Source organism: Myxine glutinosa, chromosome 14 (genome assembly GCF_964187855.1).
Source record: "Myxine glutinosa chromosome 14, kmMyxGlut1.1, whole genome shotgun sequence".
NCBI lineage: Eukaryota > Metazoa > Chordata > Myxini > Myxiniformes > Myxinidae > Myxine > Myxine glutinosa.
Genome location: NC_136274.1, coordinates 7,695,612 through 7,718,075, shown reverse-complemented (window position 1 = coordinate 7,718,075; position 22,464 = coordinate 7,695,612). Strand labels below are relative to the sequence as shown.

At 44.3% G+C, this 22,464-nt stretch overlaps 1 protein-coding gene across 1 annotated transcript in view; it reads left to right on the top strand.

Annotated features, from left to right (window-relative positions):
- Window positions 1–316: 316 nt before the first annotated feature.
- VPS53 (VPS53 subunit of GARP complex) overlaps window positions 317–22,464 on the top strand; it is a 130,947-nt gene continuing 108,799 nt past the window's right edge. Inside the window, exons 1-11 of the mRNA XM_078768551.1 lie at window positions 317–629; window positions 931–1,011; window positions 4,018–4,067; window positions 8,259–8,325; window positions 12,138–12,224; window positions 12,733–12,848; window positions 16,344–16,463; window positions 16,650–16,728; window positions 17,769–17,912; window positions 21,717–21,859; window positions 22,092–22,233. Coding sequence (XP_078624677.1) covers window positions 540–629; window positions 931–1,011; window positions 4,018–4,067; window positions 8,259–8,325; window positions 12,138–12,224; window positions 12,733–12,848; window positions 16,344–16,463; window positions 16,650–16,728; window positions 17,769–17,912; window positions 21,717–21,859; window positions 22,092–22,233 — 1,119 coding nt within the window. The 5' untranslated portion in view covers window positions 317–539. The remainder of the gene's footprint in view (window positions 630–930; window positions 1,012–4,017; window positions 4,068–8,258; window positions 8,326–12,137; window positions 12,225–12,732; window positions 12,849–16,343; window positions 16,464–16,649; window positions 16,729–17,768; window positions 17,913–21,716; window positions 21,860–22,091; window positions 22,234–22,464) is intronic.

Below are 22,464 nucleotides of genomic sequence, written 5' to 3'. Positions count from 1 at the left end.
TCCTCACAATTCTATCTCTCTCTTTTATTCACACACACACACACACACACACACACACACACACACACACACACACACACACACACACACACACACACACACACACACACACACACACACACACACACTGTGTTTTACATGGTAGATTCCTCAAATAAATCGAACCCAAAGCAGGGTCACCACACACCTGCCGGTTCCATCTTCACGTTCGGTGTTCGAAATGGCCTGGGACAGCCCTGAAAGGGCGGAGTCAATTAGGACCGCCTTAACAGGGCGGAGTCAATTAGGACCGCCTTAAAAGGGCGGAGTCAATTAAGACCGCCCTAAAAGGGCGGAGTCAGTTCCTCCTTTACGATTTACTTCCTTTTTCGAGTTTTCACCTTCTCTGCAATTTATTCCTCTATTTTGTCGAATTCATTTCATTTCCTCATCTTGTTGGCCATTTGTTTCGTCCATTTACCACAGGAGTTTCCTTCTCAAAACTCATTCATTCGTCGTTCTGTTGCGTCTCCGACCTCGTCTGTACGTGTACCATAACCATGGAGGAAGAGGACGTGGACCTAACAATGGACGATGACATGAACGAGCTGCTTCACTTCAGTCCGGACGTGGAGCAGGCTATGGAAGAGGCGAGTCTGACCGACTCTCGACTAGATGTCCATGCGGGAACCTCGAAGCGATGTGGCCTACGGCTCGACTAGGCCGCATCGCTCCTGATCCAACAGGGTTTCTTTGGATGTTTTGGTGCTGAATTCCTGGGTTGATTCGTTACCTGGCTCTCCGAGTTGAAGCACCAAGGGTGCTTGTGTTTTGAAGGGTTCTTGCGTTGTTTTTGTTTATTAATATTATGACAGGCAAAGTCGTTATAATTATAAAAGTCGTTATTTGTTTTGTGAAATTGTTCAATGTAAATCTTTTTATCCCTTACAGGTGTTTCCCAGTCAGGACCCTTTGGATAAGCCTGACTTTAATGTGGTCGAATACATCAACACTCTATTCCCAACAGAACAAGTGAGTGCCTGTGTTTTCACCTCTCCATCACCACTTCCGGTAATTTGATGCGATTCACATACTTCCGGTACTTGCGTTGGGAATCACATACACAATGCTCACGTGGCAATACCTACGTTTACGCCCCTTTTCTGCTCGTGTACTTACCCCCCTCCCACCCGACCCTAATGTTCCCACATTCCCCTCCCCTCTGTGGTCTGATGCTTACCCCTCCCTGTGCTGCCGTCCTCGACTACCCCTGAATTCCTACGCTGGCCCCCGTCTCCCGCTGTGTCGCCACGCTGACCCCGCTCTCCCGCTGTGTCGCCACGCTGACCCCGGTCTCCCGCTGTGTAGCCGTGCTGACCCCGGTCTCCCGCTGTGTAGCCGTGCTGACCCCGGTCTCCCGCTGTGTAGCCGTGCTGACCCCGGTCTCCCGCTGTGTAGCCGTGCTGACCCCGGTCTCCCGCTGTGTAGCCGTGCTGACCCCGGTCTCCCGCTGTGTAGCCGTGCTGACCCCGGTCTCCCGCTGTGTAGCCGTGCTGACCCCGGTCTCCCGCCGTGTAGCCGTGCTGACCCCGGTCTCCCGCCGTGTAGCCGTGCTGACCCCGGTCTCCCGCCGTGTAGCCGTGCTGACCCCGGTCTCCCGCCGTGTAGCCGTGCTGACCCCGGTCTCCCGCCGTGTAGCCGTGCTGACCCCGGTCTCCCGCTGTGTAGCCGTGCTGACCCCGGTCTCCCGCTGTGTAGCCGTGCTGACCCCGGTCTCCCGCTGTGTAGCCGTGCTGACCCCGGTCTCCCGCTGTGTAGCCGTGCTGACCCCGGTCTCCCGCCGTGTAGCCGTGCTGACCCCGGTCTCCCGCTGTGTAGCCGTGCTGACCCCGGTCTCCCGCTGTGTAGCCGTGCTGACCCCGGTCTCCCGCTGTGTAGCCGTGCTGACCCCGGTCTCCCGCTGTGTAGCCGTGCTGACCCCGGTCTCCCGCTGTGTAGCCGTGCTGACCCCGGTCTCCCGCTGTGTAGCCGCGCTGACCCCGGTCTCCCGCTGTGTCGCCGTGCTGACCCCGGTCTCCCGCTGTGTCGCCACGCTGACCCCGGTCTCCCGCTGTGTCGCCGCGCTGACCCCGGTCTCCCGCTGTGTCGCCGCGCTGACCCCGGTCTCCCGCTGTGTCGCCGCGCTGACCCCGGTCTCCCGCTGTGTCGCCGCGCTGACCCCGGTCTCCCGCTGTCGCCGCGCTGACCCCCGTGTCCTGCTGTGTCGCCTCGCTGACCCACGTCTCCTGCTGTGTCTCCACGCTGACCCCTGTCTCCCGCTGTGTCGCCACGCTGACCCCCGTCTCCCACTAAGCCCTTCCCCCCATGATGCCACGCTTATCCCCCTATGTAATGATACCTACCCCCTGCATTCTCATGCTTTTCCCCCTATGTAATGACACCTACCCCCTGCATTCTCACGCTTATCCCCCTATGTAATGACACCTACCCCCTGCATTCTCACGCTTTTCCCCCTATGTAATGACACCTACCCCCTGCATTCTCACGCTTATCCCCCTATGTAATGACACCTACCCCCTGCATTCTCACGCTTATCCCCCTATGTAATGATACCTACCCCCTGCATTCTCACGCTTTTCCCCCTATGTAATGACACCTACCCCCTGCATTCTCACGCTTATCCCCCCTATGTAATGACACCTACCCCCTGCATTCTCACGCTTTTCCCCCTATGTAATGACACCTACCCCCTGCATTCTCACGCTTATCCCCCTATGTAATGACACCTACCCCCTGCATTCTCACGCTTATCCCCCTATGTAATGACACCTACCCCCTGCATTCTCACGCTTATCCCCCTATGTTATGACACCTACCTCCTGCATTCTCACCCTTTTCCCCCTATGTAATGACACCTACCCCCTGCATTCTCACGCTTATTCCCGCTATGTAATGACACCTACCCCCTGCATTCTCACGCTTATCCCCCTATGTAATGACACCTACCCCCTGCATTCTCATGCTTATCCCCCTATGTAATGACACCTACCTCCTGCATTCTCACGCTTATCCCCCTATGTAATGACACCTACCCCCTGCATTCTCACGCTTATCCCCCTATGTAATGACACCTACCCCCTGCATTCTCACGCTTATCCCCCTATGTAATGACACCTACCTCCTGCATTCTCACGCTTTTCCCCCTATGTAATGACACCTACCCCCTGCATTCTCACGCTTATCCCCCTATGCAATGACACCTACTCCCTGCATTCTCACGCTTATCCCCCTATGTAATGACACCTACCCCCTGCATTCTCATGCTTATCCCCCTATGTAATGACACCTACCTCCTGCATTCTCACGCTTATCCCCCTATGTAATGACACCTACCCCCTGCATTCTCACGCTTATCCCCCTATGTAATGACACCTACCCTCTGCATTCTCACGCTTATCCCCCTATGTAATGACACCTACCTCCTGCATTCTCATGCTTTTCCCCCTATGTAATGACACCTACCTCCTGCATTCTCACGCTTTTCCCCCTATGTAATGACACCTACCTCCTGCATTCTCACGCTTACCTCCCCCGATGTTCCAATGATTACCCCCATGTTACTGCAATTCCCCCACCCCCATGTTCCCATGATTACCCCTCCCTTGATATTCCCATGATTACCCCTCCTTCTTCCCCCCTCCCTCATCCCCAACAACTTAACCTTCATGTTGTTGGCAACTGACTGCCACCTTTAATTCCGAGGTCTTTTACATCAAATGCTGTCCTTCAGTTACTTTGATACCTGAGTAATAATATTGATTTGAGGACCAATACTGTCTGCAGTGCTCCATCGTATCCCATGACCATTCGAGAAACTTTTCTCGGCCGGAACCAATTCCGTACAGGTGTCCATAGGGTTTAATGCTCGTAGCAGCTCTGTCTTGCTGAATACTTCTGCTTGCGCTGTATTTCCAAATGAGTCCAGCTGGTGGCAGCCACGCTTTTCTTATTGATGACATTTTGTTGTTTTTCTGGCAGTCATTGTCGAATATCGATGAAGTTGTCAGCAAAATTCGGCTAAAGATCAGGTAAGGTCTCAACACTTTATTTTCCTTTATTATTTATCTATCTATAATGCCAGTAATCTCTGTGTGTCTGTCTGTGTGTCTGTGTGTTTGTCTGTGACCGCTGTTTCTCGACAACCACGGGTCCGATATACTTGAAACTTGCCAGGTATATTGCTGGGGACCCGAGGATGTGCCTTTTCAAGGTTTGTAATTAATCGGACAAGTACCTACCGAGCTATGTCCAAAAAACGCTTCAACCAATCAGAGAGCAGCGAGCTATCACGTGTGCCGAACCGTTAATGCAATGCAAGCGTTAATGCGTTAATGCAAGGCTTTTCTTTTTTTCCCTCTTCTCTTTCTACTTTTCCTTGCGATTAAATTGCAAACAGCCAAAATACGTTGGCGCTAATTGAATAATTGGCCATTAACACTAAAATAATCGTAACTGCGATATGCCAACTTCCGGACAGTGCAGCCTTCCATGTTGTTGTTGTTTGCAGCAGCTGTTTGCAGCAAGGCAAGGCTTTTCTTTTTTTCCCTCTTCTCTTTCTACTTTTCCTTGCGATTAAATTGCAAAAAGCCAAAATACGTTGGCGATAATTGAATAATTGGGCATTAATAGATAGATAGATAGATATGCGATATGCGAACTTCCGGACAGTGTGCGCGTTACGAGCTGACCGCCATTACGGTACGTAATTCGATTTCTTATGCGCATTATTTCTCCCAATTCAGTCAGAGCGAAGGGCGGAAGCGAAGAGCGTTGTTATTTTTTGTTTACGGGCGTACGGGCGGGGTAGAGCGTACGGGTAGCGTTTTTTTTTTTTTTTGGCAAGGAACGGGCACCCACGTACGGGCAATGCCCTAGTAATACTAATGGAGGGACTCGATGAAATTGCAATTGTAAATAGTGAATGTGATGAGTTGAGACACTCCACTCCAGGTTTTTGATGTTGACATATCACCGACCCTGTTATGCCTCATATACAGGGTGGAAAATTGGCTTTATTAATGTTTGTGACGAGATCAATGTTGATGTGGACGTGGCCTTCAGAAGATGAAATCATTGATTTCTGATTGGTTTGTAGACTTCAAAGCTGAGATTGTTTTAATTGCTGGCGTACTACGGGAGTACTGGTGAGGGAACGATATTTTTGGCAAATGTGCGATATTCTGGATCACCATAGTGACTGTGCCGTGAAATCCTGTTGCACGTCATAAAGTGACATTGAGTTATCCATGGGAAAATGCAGGTTTTTCCAGGTGGAGGCCAACTCTTTGTCGTGTTGTTTGGGCCTGATTTATTGTCGTGGTAAATTTTGGTCGAACTTGAACTTTCAGTAATGTAGCTGAAATGGTGTAGTCGTAATTTTTTGGAAACGGCTTTGAGATCACGTTAACTATGCACAAAATGACTCGTTTAAGTAAAGTATGGTTGAGAGTGATAAATTTGTTGATTTCTTTTTTTAAAATAAGAATATTTGTCAAACATCAGCACTCAGGCAGTTGTTTTTACACCTGGAAAACAGATGGTGAGGTTGAAGATGGCGGTCGCAGTATTACTTGTTTTAAAGAACAAGATTAAGAACTAGATATCTGAGATCGCCAAGGGTCAGCCTCTCCCGGCACCTGGGATCCCGTGATGGCCTTGTTTTTTTTTTTCAGACCACAATATAACCTTGACCATCAACATTTAAGGATGGAGTGTAAATTAAGAAAATGCGTCTCCATCTACAATCTATCCATAAAGCTCAACATCATGAAAACTGGACGGAAATCATTCAAGTTGTGATCCAAAATGTGTTTTTTGTTGATTAGGTCACAATCCGAAAAAATAGGTGAGGGACACTCATCAAATATCAGGTGCATGAGTTCAGTGCAGGTCCACTATTATGATGCAGGAACATATTGGAAGGCCAAGTTGTCTTTGAGATTCTGCATTGGCAAAATTGAGCGATGACAAAAAACGTTTTTTTTTTTTAGGCCGTCATGTAACCTTGCCCTTTAACCCCAAGGGGTATGATGTAAATTAAGCGTAAATGCAACTTGCTCTCGGCTATCTATAGAGTGCAATTTCATTCTGATCGGGCATGCCGAGGTCGAGTTTTGGTGAAAAATGTAAAAATGCCTCTATTTTGGGCATGACCGTAAAAAGCTATAAAAATTGCGTCAACCCCATGGATTTTTTATTCACATAAAAAAAAACAAAAAAACCACATTTAGAGGCCATTTTTCCCCGCAAAGCGGGGGTTGGCCTTTTTCGGGAACCGTGGTTGTTGTTGTTTTCGGTCCCCTTTTTGAAGCAATGTTTTACGGCCGGATGCCCTTCCTGCCGCCAACCCTTTTTGCCGCCTTTTACGACAAGCAGGGAATTACCAGTGAACTGGTACTCAATTAGCCGACCTCGGAAGGATGACGGGCTGAGTCAACCCCCCTGGCGTTAATTCAGCGATCGACCGGGATTCGAACCCAGGATCCTGGGATCCTAAGCCGGCACCCTAGCCGCTAGCCCAACACCAGGGTTTGATGCAAAATTCACGTTATTCACATCACATCACATTATTGATGCAAAATTGAATTCTTAAATTCCCAGCCAGCTCTGAGATACAGTTTGGAAATTGGAAGAAAAATGAAGAAAAACCAAAATGGTGGTTTCGTACTCCTTGGGTGTAAGAAACTCTGGGGTACCATGAACAAATTGGGGGCAATGTTTGTCGAAACAAATCCCACAACAGCTATAAGTCTTTTCCTATCCAACAGCTATAAGCCCAATCACAAACCATGCACTTGATGAAAAATATTTGTGTAGCATTTTCGTTTCCCCCATACCTCCTACCAGAGAGAAAATTTCAAGCGGAAACAAAAAAGATATTTCTTCCTTCAAGGTGTCGTGCAATCTTTTGATGTTTTTCAAACCATCGTGCTCTTGCTGGCATCATGTACTAAACATGCCAATTGGACCAAACATAGCTGAGTCATTGTGATGATGTTCAAACTCATTTTCCAAGGCTGGGATGTGATTTGCTCACTTGCAGTTTTCATCCCTGTAACCGCAACAGTGAAAGAGTTTCTATTTGATAAAACATGTTTGTTTAGACTTTAGGCAGTGGTGGGATTACCAGACCTTACACTCGTTTGAATACAAGTTTCACTTTGTGTGGTGAATCTAGTTTGTTGGGATTGCCATGTGTGTGCGATCGTCGGGTAGTGGGGTCCCAGATTCAAATTGCATCAACTGTGTTGATTTGTCCGTTGCCTATGGAAGAGGAAGAAGACCACTCCTTTTGCATCTTCAGATGCATATAGCTGGCGAAGCAGTTTCCTAGGCTATTGGACACAATCCTGGATGTGTCGCCACTCCGACGCAGGATACTTGAATGGCTCATTCTTCCCAGTAAGCTGGTACTCATTTTGCCGACCTTGGAAGGATGACAGGCTGAGTCAACCCACCTGGTGTTTATTCAACAGCGTGTCAGGGGGGCTTGAACTCAGGACCCCGAGATCTCAAGCCAGCCACCTTGTCTGTTAAGCCAACACCAGGCTTCCTTTGTCTATGGCTGACCTTGCAATTTATCAAAAAGTATCCTGATGATTGGTAATGCCCGTGTCCTTCTTGTGATGTTGGTGGAGTTCACGATGTGTGTGTGTGCGTGTGTGCGTGTGTGTGTGGGGGCTGGTCAGGATGCCGGGGAGATTGGGGAAGGGGTGGGTGGGTTGAACAAACGTACTTGGTTTAACTGAAATATTAATTGATTAACTGTATTATGTTGGATAAGTTTGTGTCATTGTTTGGTCCATTGATCTGTACTGTCATCCGAACCTCCTAAAGTAGGGACGGGGGTCGTTTAAAATGTTCATGAGTTATGTACATCGACAAACTTGTTGTACACACTGTAGGTCAAGGACATAATGCATTACAGGGTATTTCAATAATCCATAATATATATATATATGTATTCCACAAATTTCAAAGGGAGTTATAAAAAAAAATTGGGCTGTGTGGGGTAGGGGGAGGGGGGCGGATTTGGGTATGGGGGGAGAGGGGCGGATTTGGGTATGGGGGGAGGGGAATCCGAAACCAGAAATCGGTGGTTTTGGGTTTATATATATATATGTATATTTAAATATTTAGCCTTCCCCCCTCTACCCCATCCATTTGTGTGTCCTGTGATTTGGTATCAGGTTCTAAGCACATGCTTTGTCCACTTCCAGGCACTTGGACGATGAAATACGCATGGTGGTTCGAGGTCAGAGTAATGTTGGGCAGGATGGTCGACAGGTATCTAAATGATCCATCTTGCGTTGTTGTTACTCGGTTACCTTCTCCTAACACTTTGCTTGCTTTGTTCTTACCTTTCTACTCCTCTCCTCATATGACCCACTTTGTTTCTCATCCCTAGGATTTGGACCAAGTTCAGGTATTACTAATACAGCTCGTTTCTAACTGTGTGAATCTCTTTGGGAGTGATGGTGGAAGGGGCCTTGATTGAATAGTTTGGAATTAACAGCTTTCCCGATGCTTTTTCAGAAGAAAGTGCAGCATACAAATTCCTTGATATACATTGTAGGAAACACTACCTGCTGGTACCTTGATCAGATCCCACATTACCTGTATGATTACCTTATTTAGCTTCATTACTCTCCCGGTTTAAACTTTAATAAAAAATATTTAAATATTCACTATTAGTTTTGCTTTTGACTTTATGATCCAATAACTTTTCCTCATAATAATAATAACAAGAAAGCATCTGAAAATGCATAGCCCGTCCACGTCTGCTTTGTATTCAGACTTATTTTGCGTATGCCAAATGTGACGAATACAAAAAAAAATCATTCCCGTGTGTGAAGGAAGCGGTTCAGTTTGGCATTTTTAATATTAAATAGGCAAAGCATAGAATTGAACGAAACCTTTTAATATTAAACATGGTGGGTTATAAAGGTTCTTTCTCCATTTTTACTGAGGGAAGGAAGGACGTAGCCAAATATTGACGCGACTTCACCACTTAAAAATTGACAATTTTACGAGACCTTAACCTTTTGACCTCAAAAGCAACAGGCTTCATTGACTCAATATGCAAACCCTGCTCAAATTTCAAGTCAATCAGATGGATATTGATGCTTTTATGGAACCTTGACCTTTGACCTTTTTATTTAAAAAAAACAATCGGCTTCTAGCTTTTGATTAATGGGTGGGAGACGGGCTAACAATTATTCTTATTATTGTTTTGCCCTACTTTCTTCCAATTTAACACGTATATGTAGCATACTTATCATAATTAATCAGAGTGGGTGACTCAAATTTGGGAGTAGGTCCACCTTCTGGCTGTGTAAGGCGTAAACATGGAATCTTGCGAGTTTTTAAAATATATATACTAGCGTGACTCGGCACGCTCCGCGTGCCTCACCGCACGTCATTTCAGAGGGGTAGGCATCTTTGACCATTTCTGTGTCTTTTGGGTCTTCATGGTGTTTTTGGTCTTCAGGGCCATTTAGGTCTTCAGGGTCTTTTGGATCCTCTGGGCCTTTAAGGGTATTTTGGGACTTTGAGGTGCTTTGGGTCTTCAGGGTTTTTTGGGTCTTTGGTGTCTTCAGAGGCTTTTGGATCTTAAGGGTCTTCGGTGTCTTTTGGGTCTTCGGGGTCTTTAGGGGCTTTTGGGTCTTAAGGTCTTTTGGTTCTTCTTTGTATTTAAGGGTATTTGGGTCTTTTTGGGTCTTCTGGGTCTTTGGGGTATATTTGTTCATTGGGGTCTTTGGGGTCTTTTGGGTCTTTGGGGTGTTTTGGGTCTTTGGGGTGTTTTGGGTCTTCGGGGTGTTTTGGGTCTTCGGGGTGTTTTGGGTCTTTTTCAGCATCTTTTTGAGCCTCAGGGCCTTGAAGGGTCTTTTTGAGCCTCAGGGCCTTGAAGGGTATTTTGGGTCTTTGGGGTCTTTTTGAGCCTCAGGGCCTTGAAGGGTATTTTGGGTCTTTGGGGTCTTTTTGAGCCTCAGGGCCTTGAAGGGTATTTTGGGTCTTTGGGGTCTTTTTGAGCCTCAGGGCCTTGAAGGGTATTTGGGGTCTTTGGGGGTCTTTGGGGGTCTTGGGGGAATTTAAGGGTCGTCAAAGGTCTGAGAGGTCTCAGCAGTCTTGACGGGTATTTGGGGTCTTTTGCGCCCTGCAGAAGAGGGTTAATTAAGAGGGTGGTAATTTTATTTGAAGAAGAAGAAGACGTTTTCGTCGCATATAAACATAGCGACAAACATAGCGACATAACGACATAACCATATACGTTTGCTCTATTATAATAAGATGGTCAATGCTCATAAAAGAGTTGGTACTAGTCCACTGAACATATCCAGATGTATCAGGACAAATCTAATGGGAGAGTGAGGGAGGAAGAGGGAGGCTCATGAGGAAAGATGATTGTTTTGGTTTGGAGATCATCTGAGATGGTGGTGAACAGCTGTCTTGAAGACGTAGATGGAAGAATGAGATTGAAGAGGATAATAAAGCTTGTTCCAGAGGCGGGATGAAGAAGAACAAATCAGTGGAGGTGAGAAGTGATTCTGGATTTAGTTGGTTTCACCAGTAGGTGGTTGATGGTAGACCGTGTGCACCCTGCAGAAATCTGGGGTGAGGGGGGCAAAGCACGGAAAGAGCAGAGTGTGCAGTTGTCAACCAAATGACTTTTTGATCGTCATTTGTACCGGCAGGGATAGCAGTGGATTGACATCTATGAGTAGTGGGTTTGAATTTGTCAAATTGGTGCTGTGCAGACAGGACCGAGCATCAAAAAGGGTGCACCATCGAAGCATGGCATGCTATTCACGTGTAACAGGAAGTAACTTCCTTATCAAATGTATAGCCAAGTGTAAGTGGGACGATGGGGGACGTGACCCCTAGCAGCATCCCTCCGTTCCCCCTCTCTGGATATGCCATTGCAAATCTTATTGTTTCCGTTATACAATGAATAACTTACTATTGATGTTATTTACTAGAAAACAATGCTTTTACTTCCTCTATATACACATCTGTTAAGCTTTTCTGCATTTCCCTTGGATATCCTGCTGTACGGCAAATTGCAGATTTTGTATTTGTGAAATTTGTGGAATTCTTGCACCTAATTTGTGGAATGTGCAATTTAAATTTCCAGGTGAGGACACAAGGCAGGTCAACCCTCAGATCTGTTGAGAGGAAATATTTGTATTTTTTTGTAAAAGAGGTTTTTGCTTTGTCCATCCTTTGTTTTCCTCCTTTGATTTTGTTATGAATTCCCCTTTATTTAGTTTGCACATCATTTGGCACTTTGTGGCGTTTTGGGCACTCTGGTCCTCTGTGCTGTTTGTTTGGAACGAGACGCGTTGATTATGTTTTGACGACTCACTGGGCTTTATATGGGAAAACTTAAGATCGATCATATTGACAAAATTATATCAAAAAAAAGCTTTAGATCATACTGCAAGTTTTGTGATGAAGAATTTTCAAGTGAAACACTCAGAGGCTCCAGCCCGTGTGGTTATAGGTGGGTTTTCACGGGACACGCGAACGGTTCGCGAAGGATGCGAATGTCGAAAAAATGGCAAAGTCCAACATTCGTATTTTAGGCTCCAAAAGTTCGCCAAACATGCGCGGGGGTTCGGAAGCGTCGTCAATTGTTCGCAGGAGTCGTTTTTTGTTCGGCGGGTATTTCAAAAATGTTTGGCGAACTGGCTGCGTAAGGCGTAAACATGGAATCTTGCGAGTTTTTAAAAAAATATATACTATTTAAAATGAATAGGTATATTTCAAAAATGTTTGAAATCCCCGCCGAACAAAAAACGACTCGTGCGAACAATTGACGACGCTTCCGAACCCCCGCGCATGTTTGGCGAACTTTTGGAGCCTAAAATACGAATGTTGGACTTTGCCATTTTTTGGACATTCGCATCCTTCGCGAACCGTTCGCGTGTCCCGTGAAAACCCGCCTTATGCAAGTTCCAACTGTTTTGAGGTATATTCAAGGTAGATACATTTGAATAACGCATAATGGCACTTTTCCAATTTCTCCAGTAAATGTTGGTGTTCCCACAATCTCAAGATGAATCTCCTTTTCTCTGGCCTTGCCTCCTTCTTGGCAGGCACTCGAAGAGGCCCAGCAATCTATCCAGGAACTCTTCACCAAGATACGTGACATCAAAGAGAAGGCCGAGAAATCTGAACAGATGGTGGGATTTGTTTATTTTTTTTTATATCTAATTTTTTTATGCCTTGTCCGTTAGCCGCTGACCTTTTGCACACTTTTTTTTAACCCTTTCTTCACTCGATTATAAAATAGAAATTCAAAAGAAATGCTTTTGCCAAGAGTTATTTACGATTGGGAATCGGATGTACTGTTAGGTTTTATAAATACCGCTCCAAATTGATGACTCATCCCATTAATTTCAGATTGGTTTGTTTATCTGTTATTAATGTTTTTTCTTGATTAAAAACAAATTTGTTAAACTTTCATCTTCTTCATGGGTTACCACATGTAATGTATCTTCCTCCAGGATGAAAAACCAGGTTATTTCCCACTTTCGTTCCTTTTTTCCACACACGTAGGCAAGCGCATCCACTGTTTTTGGTGGAATTTGTCCCATGACTAATCTCTGTTCCGTTGTGAGAATCATTTTTCAGCAAAGCTGTTCCTTTGGTATCGGGGTTTCCTTCGCCTTTTCTCCTTGTGCGCTGCAGGTGAAAGAAATAACACGAGACATCAAACAGCTGGATCATGCGAAACGGCACCTAACCACGTCCATCACGACCCTTAACCACCTTCACATGCTGGTTGGAGGTGTCGACTCCTTGGAGTAGGTTATTATTTATTTCACATTTAAATTTAATTGTTTGCTATTATTTTATCATTTAATCATATTTTATATTCCTTTCCCTATTGCATCGAATCAAAGTTGCACTTTCCTCACCTTTAGTCGCTGCTCTTTTACATTCTCTGCGTACACAATTAGTAAAGTGACGTGTTGACGGAGCGACCAAAAGATATTGCTTGAATCGAGAGGCAGAGATATGAACAGCTGGGAAAACCCACACCTTCCTGTCTTACAATTTTTACCCTCACCCTGTCCTATATACATCCTCCAAATTCCATGTGCTCCTTAGCTGGAGAGGCTGGTGGAAGGAAAAAAAAAAAAAGAAGGAAAACATCGGTCAGCAGTCTTCAGCTTAAACAAACACCAGGCACGCATTGGAGCGCCGATGCAGGCAACCGCGGCGAGACGGACGAGCCATCGTGGCGCTCGACTGTGTTTTTCATGCCTTCGTCCTCGGCACTAAATGGCTGCCCATTGCCGGCGGTGCGCTGACACTGCAGCTTTTTGTGCACACGGCCCGAGGAGAGATCTCAAAGCATCCTTGACGTTTGCCGATAGACAACAGTCACGTTCATGCGTCCTGAAGGCGTGACCTTTTGCTGGAATGCCAGCCGCTCGGGCAAAGCCAAAGCTGTGTTTAAGCGCCCTTTAATTGTACATTACTTGCGCGTTCCGCCGAGGAGAGAAAAATAGGAACGCTTTTGTTTCGTGTCTGATATCGCTATGGTTTTCTGGGTTTCCATTCAGTGTCATGTATAGTCCGGACTGTTTCCTTTTTTTTTTTCTTTTTTTTTTTTGAAACATCTGAGCAGAAAAGTTCATTTCTTTCTGAAAACAATGGGCATCTGTTAAAGATTTAGACTGGTGTTTGCAGGCCGGGCTTGCACGGCTGTTTGCTCGTGCAGATTTAAATTCCTGCAGCGATTTCTGGTTTTGGGTTTCGGATTCCCATCCCCCCCCTCCCCACCCCGCACCGCCCAATTTTTTTTATTTTTTTATTTTTTATAACTCCCTTTTAAATTTGTGGAATATATTTATATATATTCCTTATAACCACACAAGCTGGAATCGTTTTGCACACCCATTTGCTCTTCCTGTTTAATGCCGAACTGCACCTAATAGTAAATGTAGCGAATGCTCGGAAGGCAGCGATGCCATTTTTTGCCAAGTTTGGGTGAAAAGAAGCTTGTGTTTTGGCTGAGCCATCTTGGAATTGATTCGACTCTATTTATTTAATGTCAGAGCATGATGATCGTTAATTATTTCTCAGAAACAAGTGCCGATGTGTGAACATAATCACGTGGTGAAGTTTAAAACAAACAAATAAACAACTTGTTCGACCTTTTCTGCATCGATGTGTATACACCTGAAAGTTTGCTAAAATGGGCTCGCGCTTTGGTCTAGTTGTCTTCTTGGTGGTTGTGTCATCGCCTATATGCCAAGTTCTCACAACCGTTTTGGCCTTAAAGGCCTCTTGGGATTTTTTTCTTCGGTATATATATTTTTGCCCCCAACCGGACCATAGCCCAGCAGGGACTCATATTTTGGATTCTGTCTGTCTGTTTGTAGCCGCTATTTGAAAATTGCGATACACATTTCTTTCATATTCGGCACATGCATGCAATAATATCTGGCATGAGGCATGTGAAATGATTTTTGAATCGGAGATAATTTCGAATTTTAGGAATTTTTTTTAATGGGAGATAATAGCACAGATTGTATATGCTTTCGGGAGCCATTATTTATTTATTTACATCCGCTTTACCATCCCCACTCCCAATGTACCACCTTGTATTATTTATTTATTTATTTATATACACTTTACCCTCTCCATGATGTATCACCTTAAATTATTAATTAATTTTTTTCTTTGTATACACTTTACCATCTCTAGTCATGACGTACCACCTTGAATTGTTTATTAATTTATTTATATACAGTTTGCCTTCTCTTCTCACGTACAACGTTGAATTCTTTATTTATTTATATACACTTTGCCATCTCTACTACATACCATCTTGTGTTATTTATTTATTTATTTACTGGCAAAGGTACCCGGCATTGCCAGGCAACGTCTGCTCCCTCCTCTCACCCTCTTCCCCTCCCTTCCCCCACACCTACCCCTCCCTCATCCTATGCCTCCCTCTGGATTCCCACAACAACAACAACAACAACAACAACAACATGCATTTTAAGGCCATTTTCCCTGCTCGAGCTGAGCTTTGGATTCCCACAAGTAAAATAATTTTACACCACATAGCGCAATATAATTATTTAATTAAAGTCAATGACGTCACACGCAGTCACACATTTTAGAAAATTACTTTACAACTCATTTAAAAAAAAATGTTTATACACATTAGGTGCCATTTGTTGGAGAAGTTTGGTATCCAATATTTGACAAGGCCAAAATTAGATTTTTGGTGAGGATCCGTGGCCGGATTAAGAATTTTAAAGTGGTTCTTCACTATTGAGAGATAGGACAAAAAAAACGATATATAGCATGATATCTCAAAGTTGTGGACGGATTATGGGAAAAGTAGGTGGATGAGTTGGTTAGGCGACAATAACAAGCCAATTAGATATATCACGATATTATATGATTGGGATTGGGATGCATCTCATATATCACCATATTGTATGATTGGAATGATTCCCATATATCACGATATTATATGATTGGGATGCATCCCATATATCACGATATTATATGATTGGGATGCATCCCATATATCACGATATTATATGATTGGGATGCATCCCATATATCACGATATTATATGATTGGGATGCATCCCATATATCACGATATTATATGATTGGGATGATTCCCATATATCACGATATTATATGATTGGGATGATTCCCATATATCACGATATTATATGATTGGGATGATTCCCATATACACAACAACAGGCATTTTAAGGCCATTTTCCCTGCGAGAGCGTGGGTTAGCCAGGGATGGTTCCCATATATTATATGATTGGGATGATTCCCATGTATCATGATAATTTAGGATTGGGATGATTCCCATATATCACGATATTATATGATTGGGATGATTCCCATATTTCACGATGATATATGATTGGGATGCATCCCTTTCCCTTCTCGATTTCCCTTTAAATTTCTCTCTCGATGTTCTTCAGGGCTACATAAAAGCTTTAATAATAAGCATCTCCCTGAAATTGGTATTCTTATTATGTTCATTTTGCCCCAAGTTTATTGCCCTCCCTGAAGTTATTTGAAGCACAATACAAACATTCCTTTCTTATTTGTCTTTTCCTGTGAGCGACAATTCACATTTCACATCCTGGTTAAATATATTCAGTGTTTCCTTTGTGATCTCTGTACAAAGTTTTGCTCTATCATTCCATCGTATCAAAGAAACCAAATCCATCCTCCTGGAAGAGAATGTACAATGATCGAGTTAAGTCTCGTTTCGTATTCTTACTTCCTCTCTGTTGCTTGCAGGAGCCTCGTGCGTCGTCGTCAGTACGGTGAGGTAGCCAACCTCCTGCAGTGCGTTTTAAATGTTTTGGAGCACTTTCAACGTTACATGGGCATCCCCCACATCCGGCAACTGAGCGAGAGGTTAGCCTGTGGTTAACGTGGGGTTGTTAAAACTTTTGTTTGCCTTGGCGACGGCCATGTTGCTTCCTTCTGGACCATTTTAAAGAAATGGTAGGTCCTGAAACGCATGGATTGTCTCTTGTAATGTGTACATGAGAAAGCGTCATGCACGCATAGCGCTAATGAATTGCTTTTGTGACGGCACAGGGTCCGCGCAGTACAGACGGAACTTGGCCAACAGATTCTAGAAGACTTTGAAGAGGCCTTTCCATCTCAAGGGGCCAAGGTATCAGGGCAGTTATTGAACGGAGACCCAGTGGTTGGATTTTTTTGGTGCTTTGTGGTTTCCCCTGTGCTTCTCCTTAACTCTGCATATGATGGTGATTGAAACCATTGCAGTGACCCGGGCCTTCTTGAGAAACATCTAACGAAAGGTCTCGGGGAATCTTTTCTGGATGTCTTCCGATCAAGCATTTGATAGTATATGCTGCATAGTAGGCCTGCTGACGAAGCTGTTTATCAGTGGTATTCAGGGCTCTCCTCCTGACTGGCTGTGGGATTTCTTTCCTGTGTCCTTTTAAGTCGCATGTTGCCCTGTATGGCATACTTTTTTCTGCTCTGCCTTCGTAGAGCATTCTCTATCGTACCATCATGGGATCAATTCTGTTTTTGATTGGCTTAATTGACCTCTCCTTCCCTATCGTACCATCTTGGGATCAATTCTGTTTTTGATTGGCTTAATTGACCTCTCCTTCCCTATCGTACCATCTTGGGATCAATTCTGTTTTTGATTGGCTTAATTGACCTCTCCTTCCCTATCGTACCATCTTGGGATCAATTCTGTTTTTGATTGGCTTAATTGACCTCTCCTTCCCTATCGTACCATCTTGGGATCAATTCTGTTTTTGATTGGCTTAATTGACCTCTCCTTCCCTGCAAAATCCTCTGCACCACTTTGCAGATAATTCTAGCTTGTGCTGGACTGTTCTTCACTGCTCTGGCAGGAAGCAACGTGCAGCTGTTTTCCTTGTTTGCCTACTGAAACAAAAGACACCAGCCAGCCCCTCAGAGTATGTAGGTTAACGGGCTAAGCTCACAGGTGTCGGATTCACATTTGAGCCGTCTAGTGCGAGTTTGCTTGCTGACCCAACTGTAAACTGTCACCCTGGTGTTTTGCAGGCAGGGCGTTACATCGATGAGTGTGGCATTGATTTGCTCTTGTAATTTTTTTCTTTGAGGCTACTGGGACAATGGCATTGATTTGCATTCTACCTGTATAAGCTTTGTAGTTTACGACCTCTAATTGCAGTTTCTCCATCCATTCAGAGGCCGACAGGGCCGACCATGGTTCTGCAGGATGCATGCCTCGTGGCAAACATCTTGGAGCATCGCATCAAGCAGGAAGTCATTAAGAAGTTCATCAGACAACACCTGTCAGAGTACCTTGTCCTATTTCAGGAGAATCAGGATGTAAGGATTCGTTACTCTGAGATTATTTTGATCATTGTTCAGCGATTGTACATGTTTATGTACAATTCAGCGATTGTACATGTTTATGGACCTCTTTCGACAACACATTATCATTTAAAAGGTTTTCATTTATTTTTTAATATAAAGGTTTTCTTCGTTGGCGGAGGCATTATGTTCTCGGGTTGTAGATGAAAGACATATATAGAGGTTCGCCCCCGCCCCCCCCCCCCGCCTTCCCATGCCTCCCCCCCTCCCTCCCACAGATCTCCCGATGTCCCTGTTCTCTGCTGTTGTACTTGTGTGCTTCCCTCTCCCCATCTTGTCTCCTGCTCCCTTTATTGTATGTTTTGTGTGTCCGTTTTTTTGTGATTGACACGAGCCTCGATCTTGTATACTAAAATCAATAAATAAATAAATCATGTTCTAGGAAGCATATTGGTTGACGTAGCCGTCAGTGTCGTTCTAGTTTTGTGTGTGTGTGTGTGTGTGTGTGTGTGTGTGTGTGTGTGTGTGTGTGTGTGTGTGTGTGTGTGTGTGTGTGTGTGTGTGTGTGTGTGTTTGTTTGTGTGTGTGTACACACACATACAGTCGGACCTCGACTTCTGTGAATACGACCGCGACAAACTGCAAATGTCTCATGTCATGGTGGGGGATGGATTACGCGCACGTACAGCTGTTTTATGCAGCAATAGCCACACGCACATACATACATGCATCTGTGCGTGTGCTTATTGAAGCATGGTTGTTACTGAGATTGAAGAATGTATGGGATGTTGAGTTGGTCAGAACTTGGGGGGGGGGGGGGGGGGTGGGGAAGGGGAGATGGCAAGAGGTGTGAAGCTTGAGTTCCTGTAATGCCCACTTATCATTCCATCGTCTTGTTTGAGGAACGGAAAAGCATATGTCACATCACATGATGAGAACGCCACTCGGTAGAGCACATACCTCCACCACGCTGAACAGTTTACGTTTTGTATCCCACCGATAGGCCGGATCTGCATCCAGATCTTAACCAAAATCTAATTGGCTTGCCCTTTCCACCTACCCAACTCATCCACCAGGTTTTGTGTGAATCCGTCTAACCTTTTTCAGATTTTGTGCTATGTATCGTTTTTGGTGCCATCTCTCAATGGTGAAGAATCGCTTTAAAAATTGATATATTCTTGTATCCGTATCCATAACCAGATCTTCACCAAAATCTAATTCGTCCTTGTCACAAAGTATCCTTCACCAAAAGTATGTGAGCCATCGCCGGCACGCTGAACATATGACTAGTTCCTGCCCCGACTATCACTGAAGGCAGCGGAAAAACCACCCAGTGTAATCATTGCTGTGATGTTGCTTTGCCAGTCCTAAATCTACCTTTGGGTGGAGCACCAGAGTTCGTTTTCCCCTGACCCCGGAAACTGTCACCCTGGTGTATCGGCATTTGCATTGACTTTTGAGATGAAGATACAGAAATGTGTGATGTTCTTAAATGAGGTGTCAGACATCTTTGGTTTTTTTCCCATATATAATTAACAGTATTAACCAGAAACATGATTTATAATGGGTGTTTCTTATTCCCTGTGGGTCAGATTTGTTTCCATAGATTTTAAAAGTATTTTGTTTGCATAAGAATGGATGAATGAGCGAAAATGTCAGTTTCTGTGCCCCTTTAAACATTGTATGCCCTGAAATTGTTACATGATGTATGTTACAGGGCATTACGACTGTTAACAAGTATTGTTGCTTTCTTTTAAATTCATTTATTAATATTATTTGTGTCACTATCTTTTCATATACTGTATATACTATACGTACAGTGACGTGAAAAAGTAAGTACACCACATGTAAAGTTTTGACTTTTTCAACATATTTCAACATACAGCTACTTGATCTTCATTTCAACAATATTGATAGATAAAGGTGATATAATACAACAAATATCATGAAACATTTACATTTTGTTGTCCATTGTATAATTTAAATAAACATAAATGCAAATTTCGCATGTGGAAAAAGTAAGTACACCCCGACATTTATCACTACTTCAAATACCTAAAATTAGAATCAGGTGCACCAGCTCAGGTGCAAATGATTAGAACATTGTTAGAGAGGATCTTGGAGGAACCTGTCTATTTAAACCTCAGACATTTAGTTTGGTTTGCTCTTTGTTGTTGAAGTGTGCTGCGTCACCATGCCAAGATCAAAAGAGCTCTCTGAGGCCTTCAGAAAAAAGGTTATAGATGCCTACGAGTCTGGGAAGGGATTTAAAAACATCCCCAAACAATTTGAAATCAATCATTCTACTGTCCGGAAGATCATCTACAAGTGGAGAAGATTCCAAACAACTGCCAACTTGTTCAGGCCAGGCCGCCCCAGCAAGTTCAGCCTGAGAGCAGACAGCAAGATGCTGAAAGAAGTCTCTAAGAACCCCAGAATGTCATCACGGACCTACAGGTAGCTCTTGCCACTGTTGATGTCAAAGTTGACGAGTCTACCATTAGAAAGAGGCTGCACAAATTTGATCTACATGGGAGGTGTGCCAGGAGGAAACCTTTGCTGTCCAGAGAGAACATCAGGGCAAGACTAAAGTTTGCCAATGAACACCTGGGGAAAGACCAACACTTCTGGAGCAATGTGCTCTGGACAGATGAGTCAAAGGTAGAGCTATTTGGCCACAGTACCAGAAGACATGTTTGGCGAAAACCAAAGACAGCATTTGACCACAAGAACCCGATACCAACTGTAAAGCATGGTGGTGGAAATATTATGGTTTGGGGCAGCTTTGCTGCATCGGGGCCTGGGCAGCTCACCATCATAGAATCCACTATGAATTCTTCATTGTACCAGGGGGTGCTTGAGGATAATGTGAGGCCATCTGTCGGAAAGTTGAAGCTCAACCGAAGGTGGACCTTGCAGCATGACAATGACCCTAAACATACCAGTAAATCCACCAAGGAATGGCTGAAAAGAAAGAAATGGAGGGTTCTGGAATGGCCAAGACAAAGCCCGGATCTAAATCCCATCGAGATGTTGTGGGGGGATTTGAAACGAGCTGTGCATGCACGAAACCCCTCAAACATCGCACAGCTGAAGGAATTCTGCGTGGAGGAGTGGGCAAAAATTTCTCCCAGTCGATGTCAGAGACTGGTAACAGTTGTAAGAAACCCCTACCTGAGGTTGTTTCTGCCAAAGGGGGCAATACCACCTATTAGAGCCAAGGGTGTACTTACATTTTCCACATGCGAAATTTGCATTTATGTTTATTTAAATTATACAATGGACTACAAAATGTAAATGTTTCATGACATTTGTTATATTATATCACCTTTATCTTTCAATATTGTTGAAATGAAGATCAAATAGCTGTATGTTGAAATATGTTGAAAAAGTCAAAACTTTACATGGGGTGTCCTTACTTTTTCACGTGACTGTATGTGCAACATTTTAATGCCCTTCCAAAGTTGAATGGACTACATCAAGAATTGACCACGTTGTCTGAACTGACTCACGTGTGCATTTGACCAAGAATGACAGGCAGATTACCTCCTTTCTGAAGGTCATTAGTGAACCAGCTGGGTTTTTGTCAACAATCTGCGAATGATATGCCAATGTCGGTTTCCAGAAACTCGCAGTCCTGTTTTTTGTTACCATTGCCAGCAGCTCAGTTTGAACCCACAGGCTCTCGTTTACCCATCGTCGTCCGCACAACGAGATCATTGCCAGGTCCCAGTGTACATGTGCAATGCTCAACAAGCATTTACAAAGGTCTTGTGTAATGACCTTTTATGTGCGCTTGTGTCTGGGAATGTCACTCAGGTGGCTTGGCTCGACAAAGTCGACCGTCGTTACACCTGGATCAAAAGGCAACTCGGAGAATATGAAGACAAGTATGGGCGCATGTTTCCCGCTGAATGGTTGATGGCGGAACGCATTGCCGTGGAGTTCTGTCACAAGACACGGTAAAACGGGCATTTCTGCCTGGTTTCCTTTGCACCAATTTATGGGACTAGGGAATGGGGGAACTATTAGAGAACTCGACAACTAACCATGTATAGGTATGAAAATGTACAAGTGCCAAAATAAATTGACAGGAAGTGCATTTCAGTCTGTTTGTGAGCTCGTATATATTAATTTTTGAGGGAAAGTAAGAAAAATACCTTTCCTTTTATTTATCTCACCTGATGTGTGCAGGTGTGAGCTGTCTAGTATTATGCGTGCACGTACGTCTGAGATCGAGGTGAAACTGCTTCTTTTTGCCATCCAGCGAACGACTGCGTTTGAGAACCTGCTCACGAGGCGCTTCACCGGAAGCACCTTCACCGATTGGCTCCCGGTGAGGACACCTACAGGACAATGTTTTTCTGTGTATGCCATTGCTGTGGTTATCCACACTGTTATTTCTCTGGTTATCCACACGGTTATTTCTCTGGTTATCCACACGGTTATTTCTCTGGTTATCCACACGGTTATTTCTCTGGTTATCCACACTGTTATTTCTCTGGTTATCCACACTTATTTCTCTGGTTATCCACACGGTTATTTCTCTGGTTATCCACACGGTTAT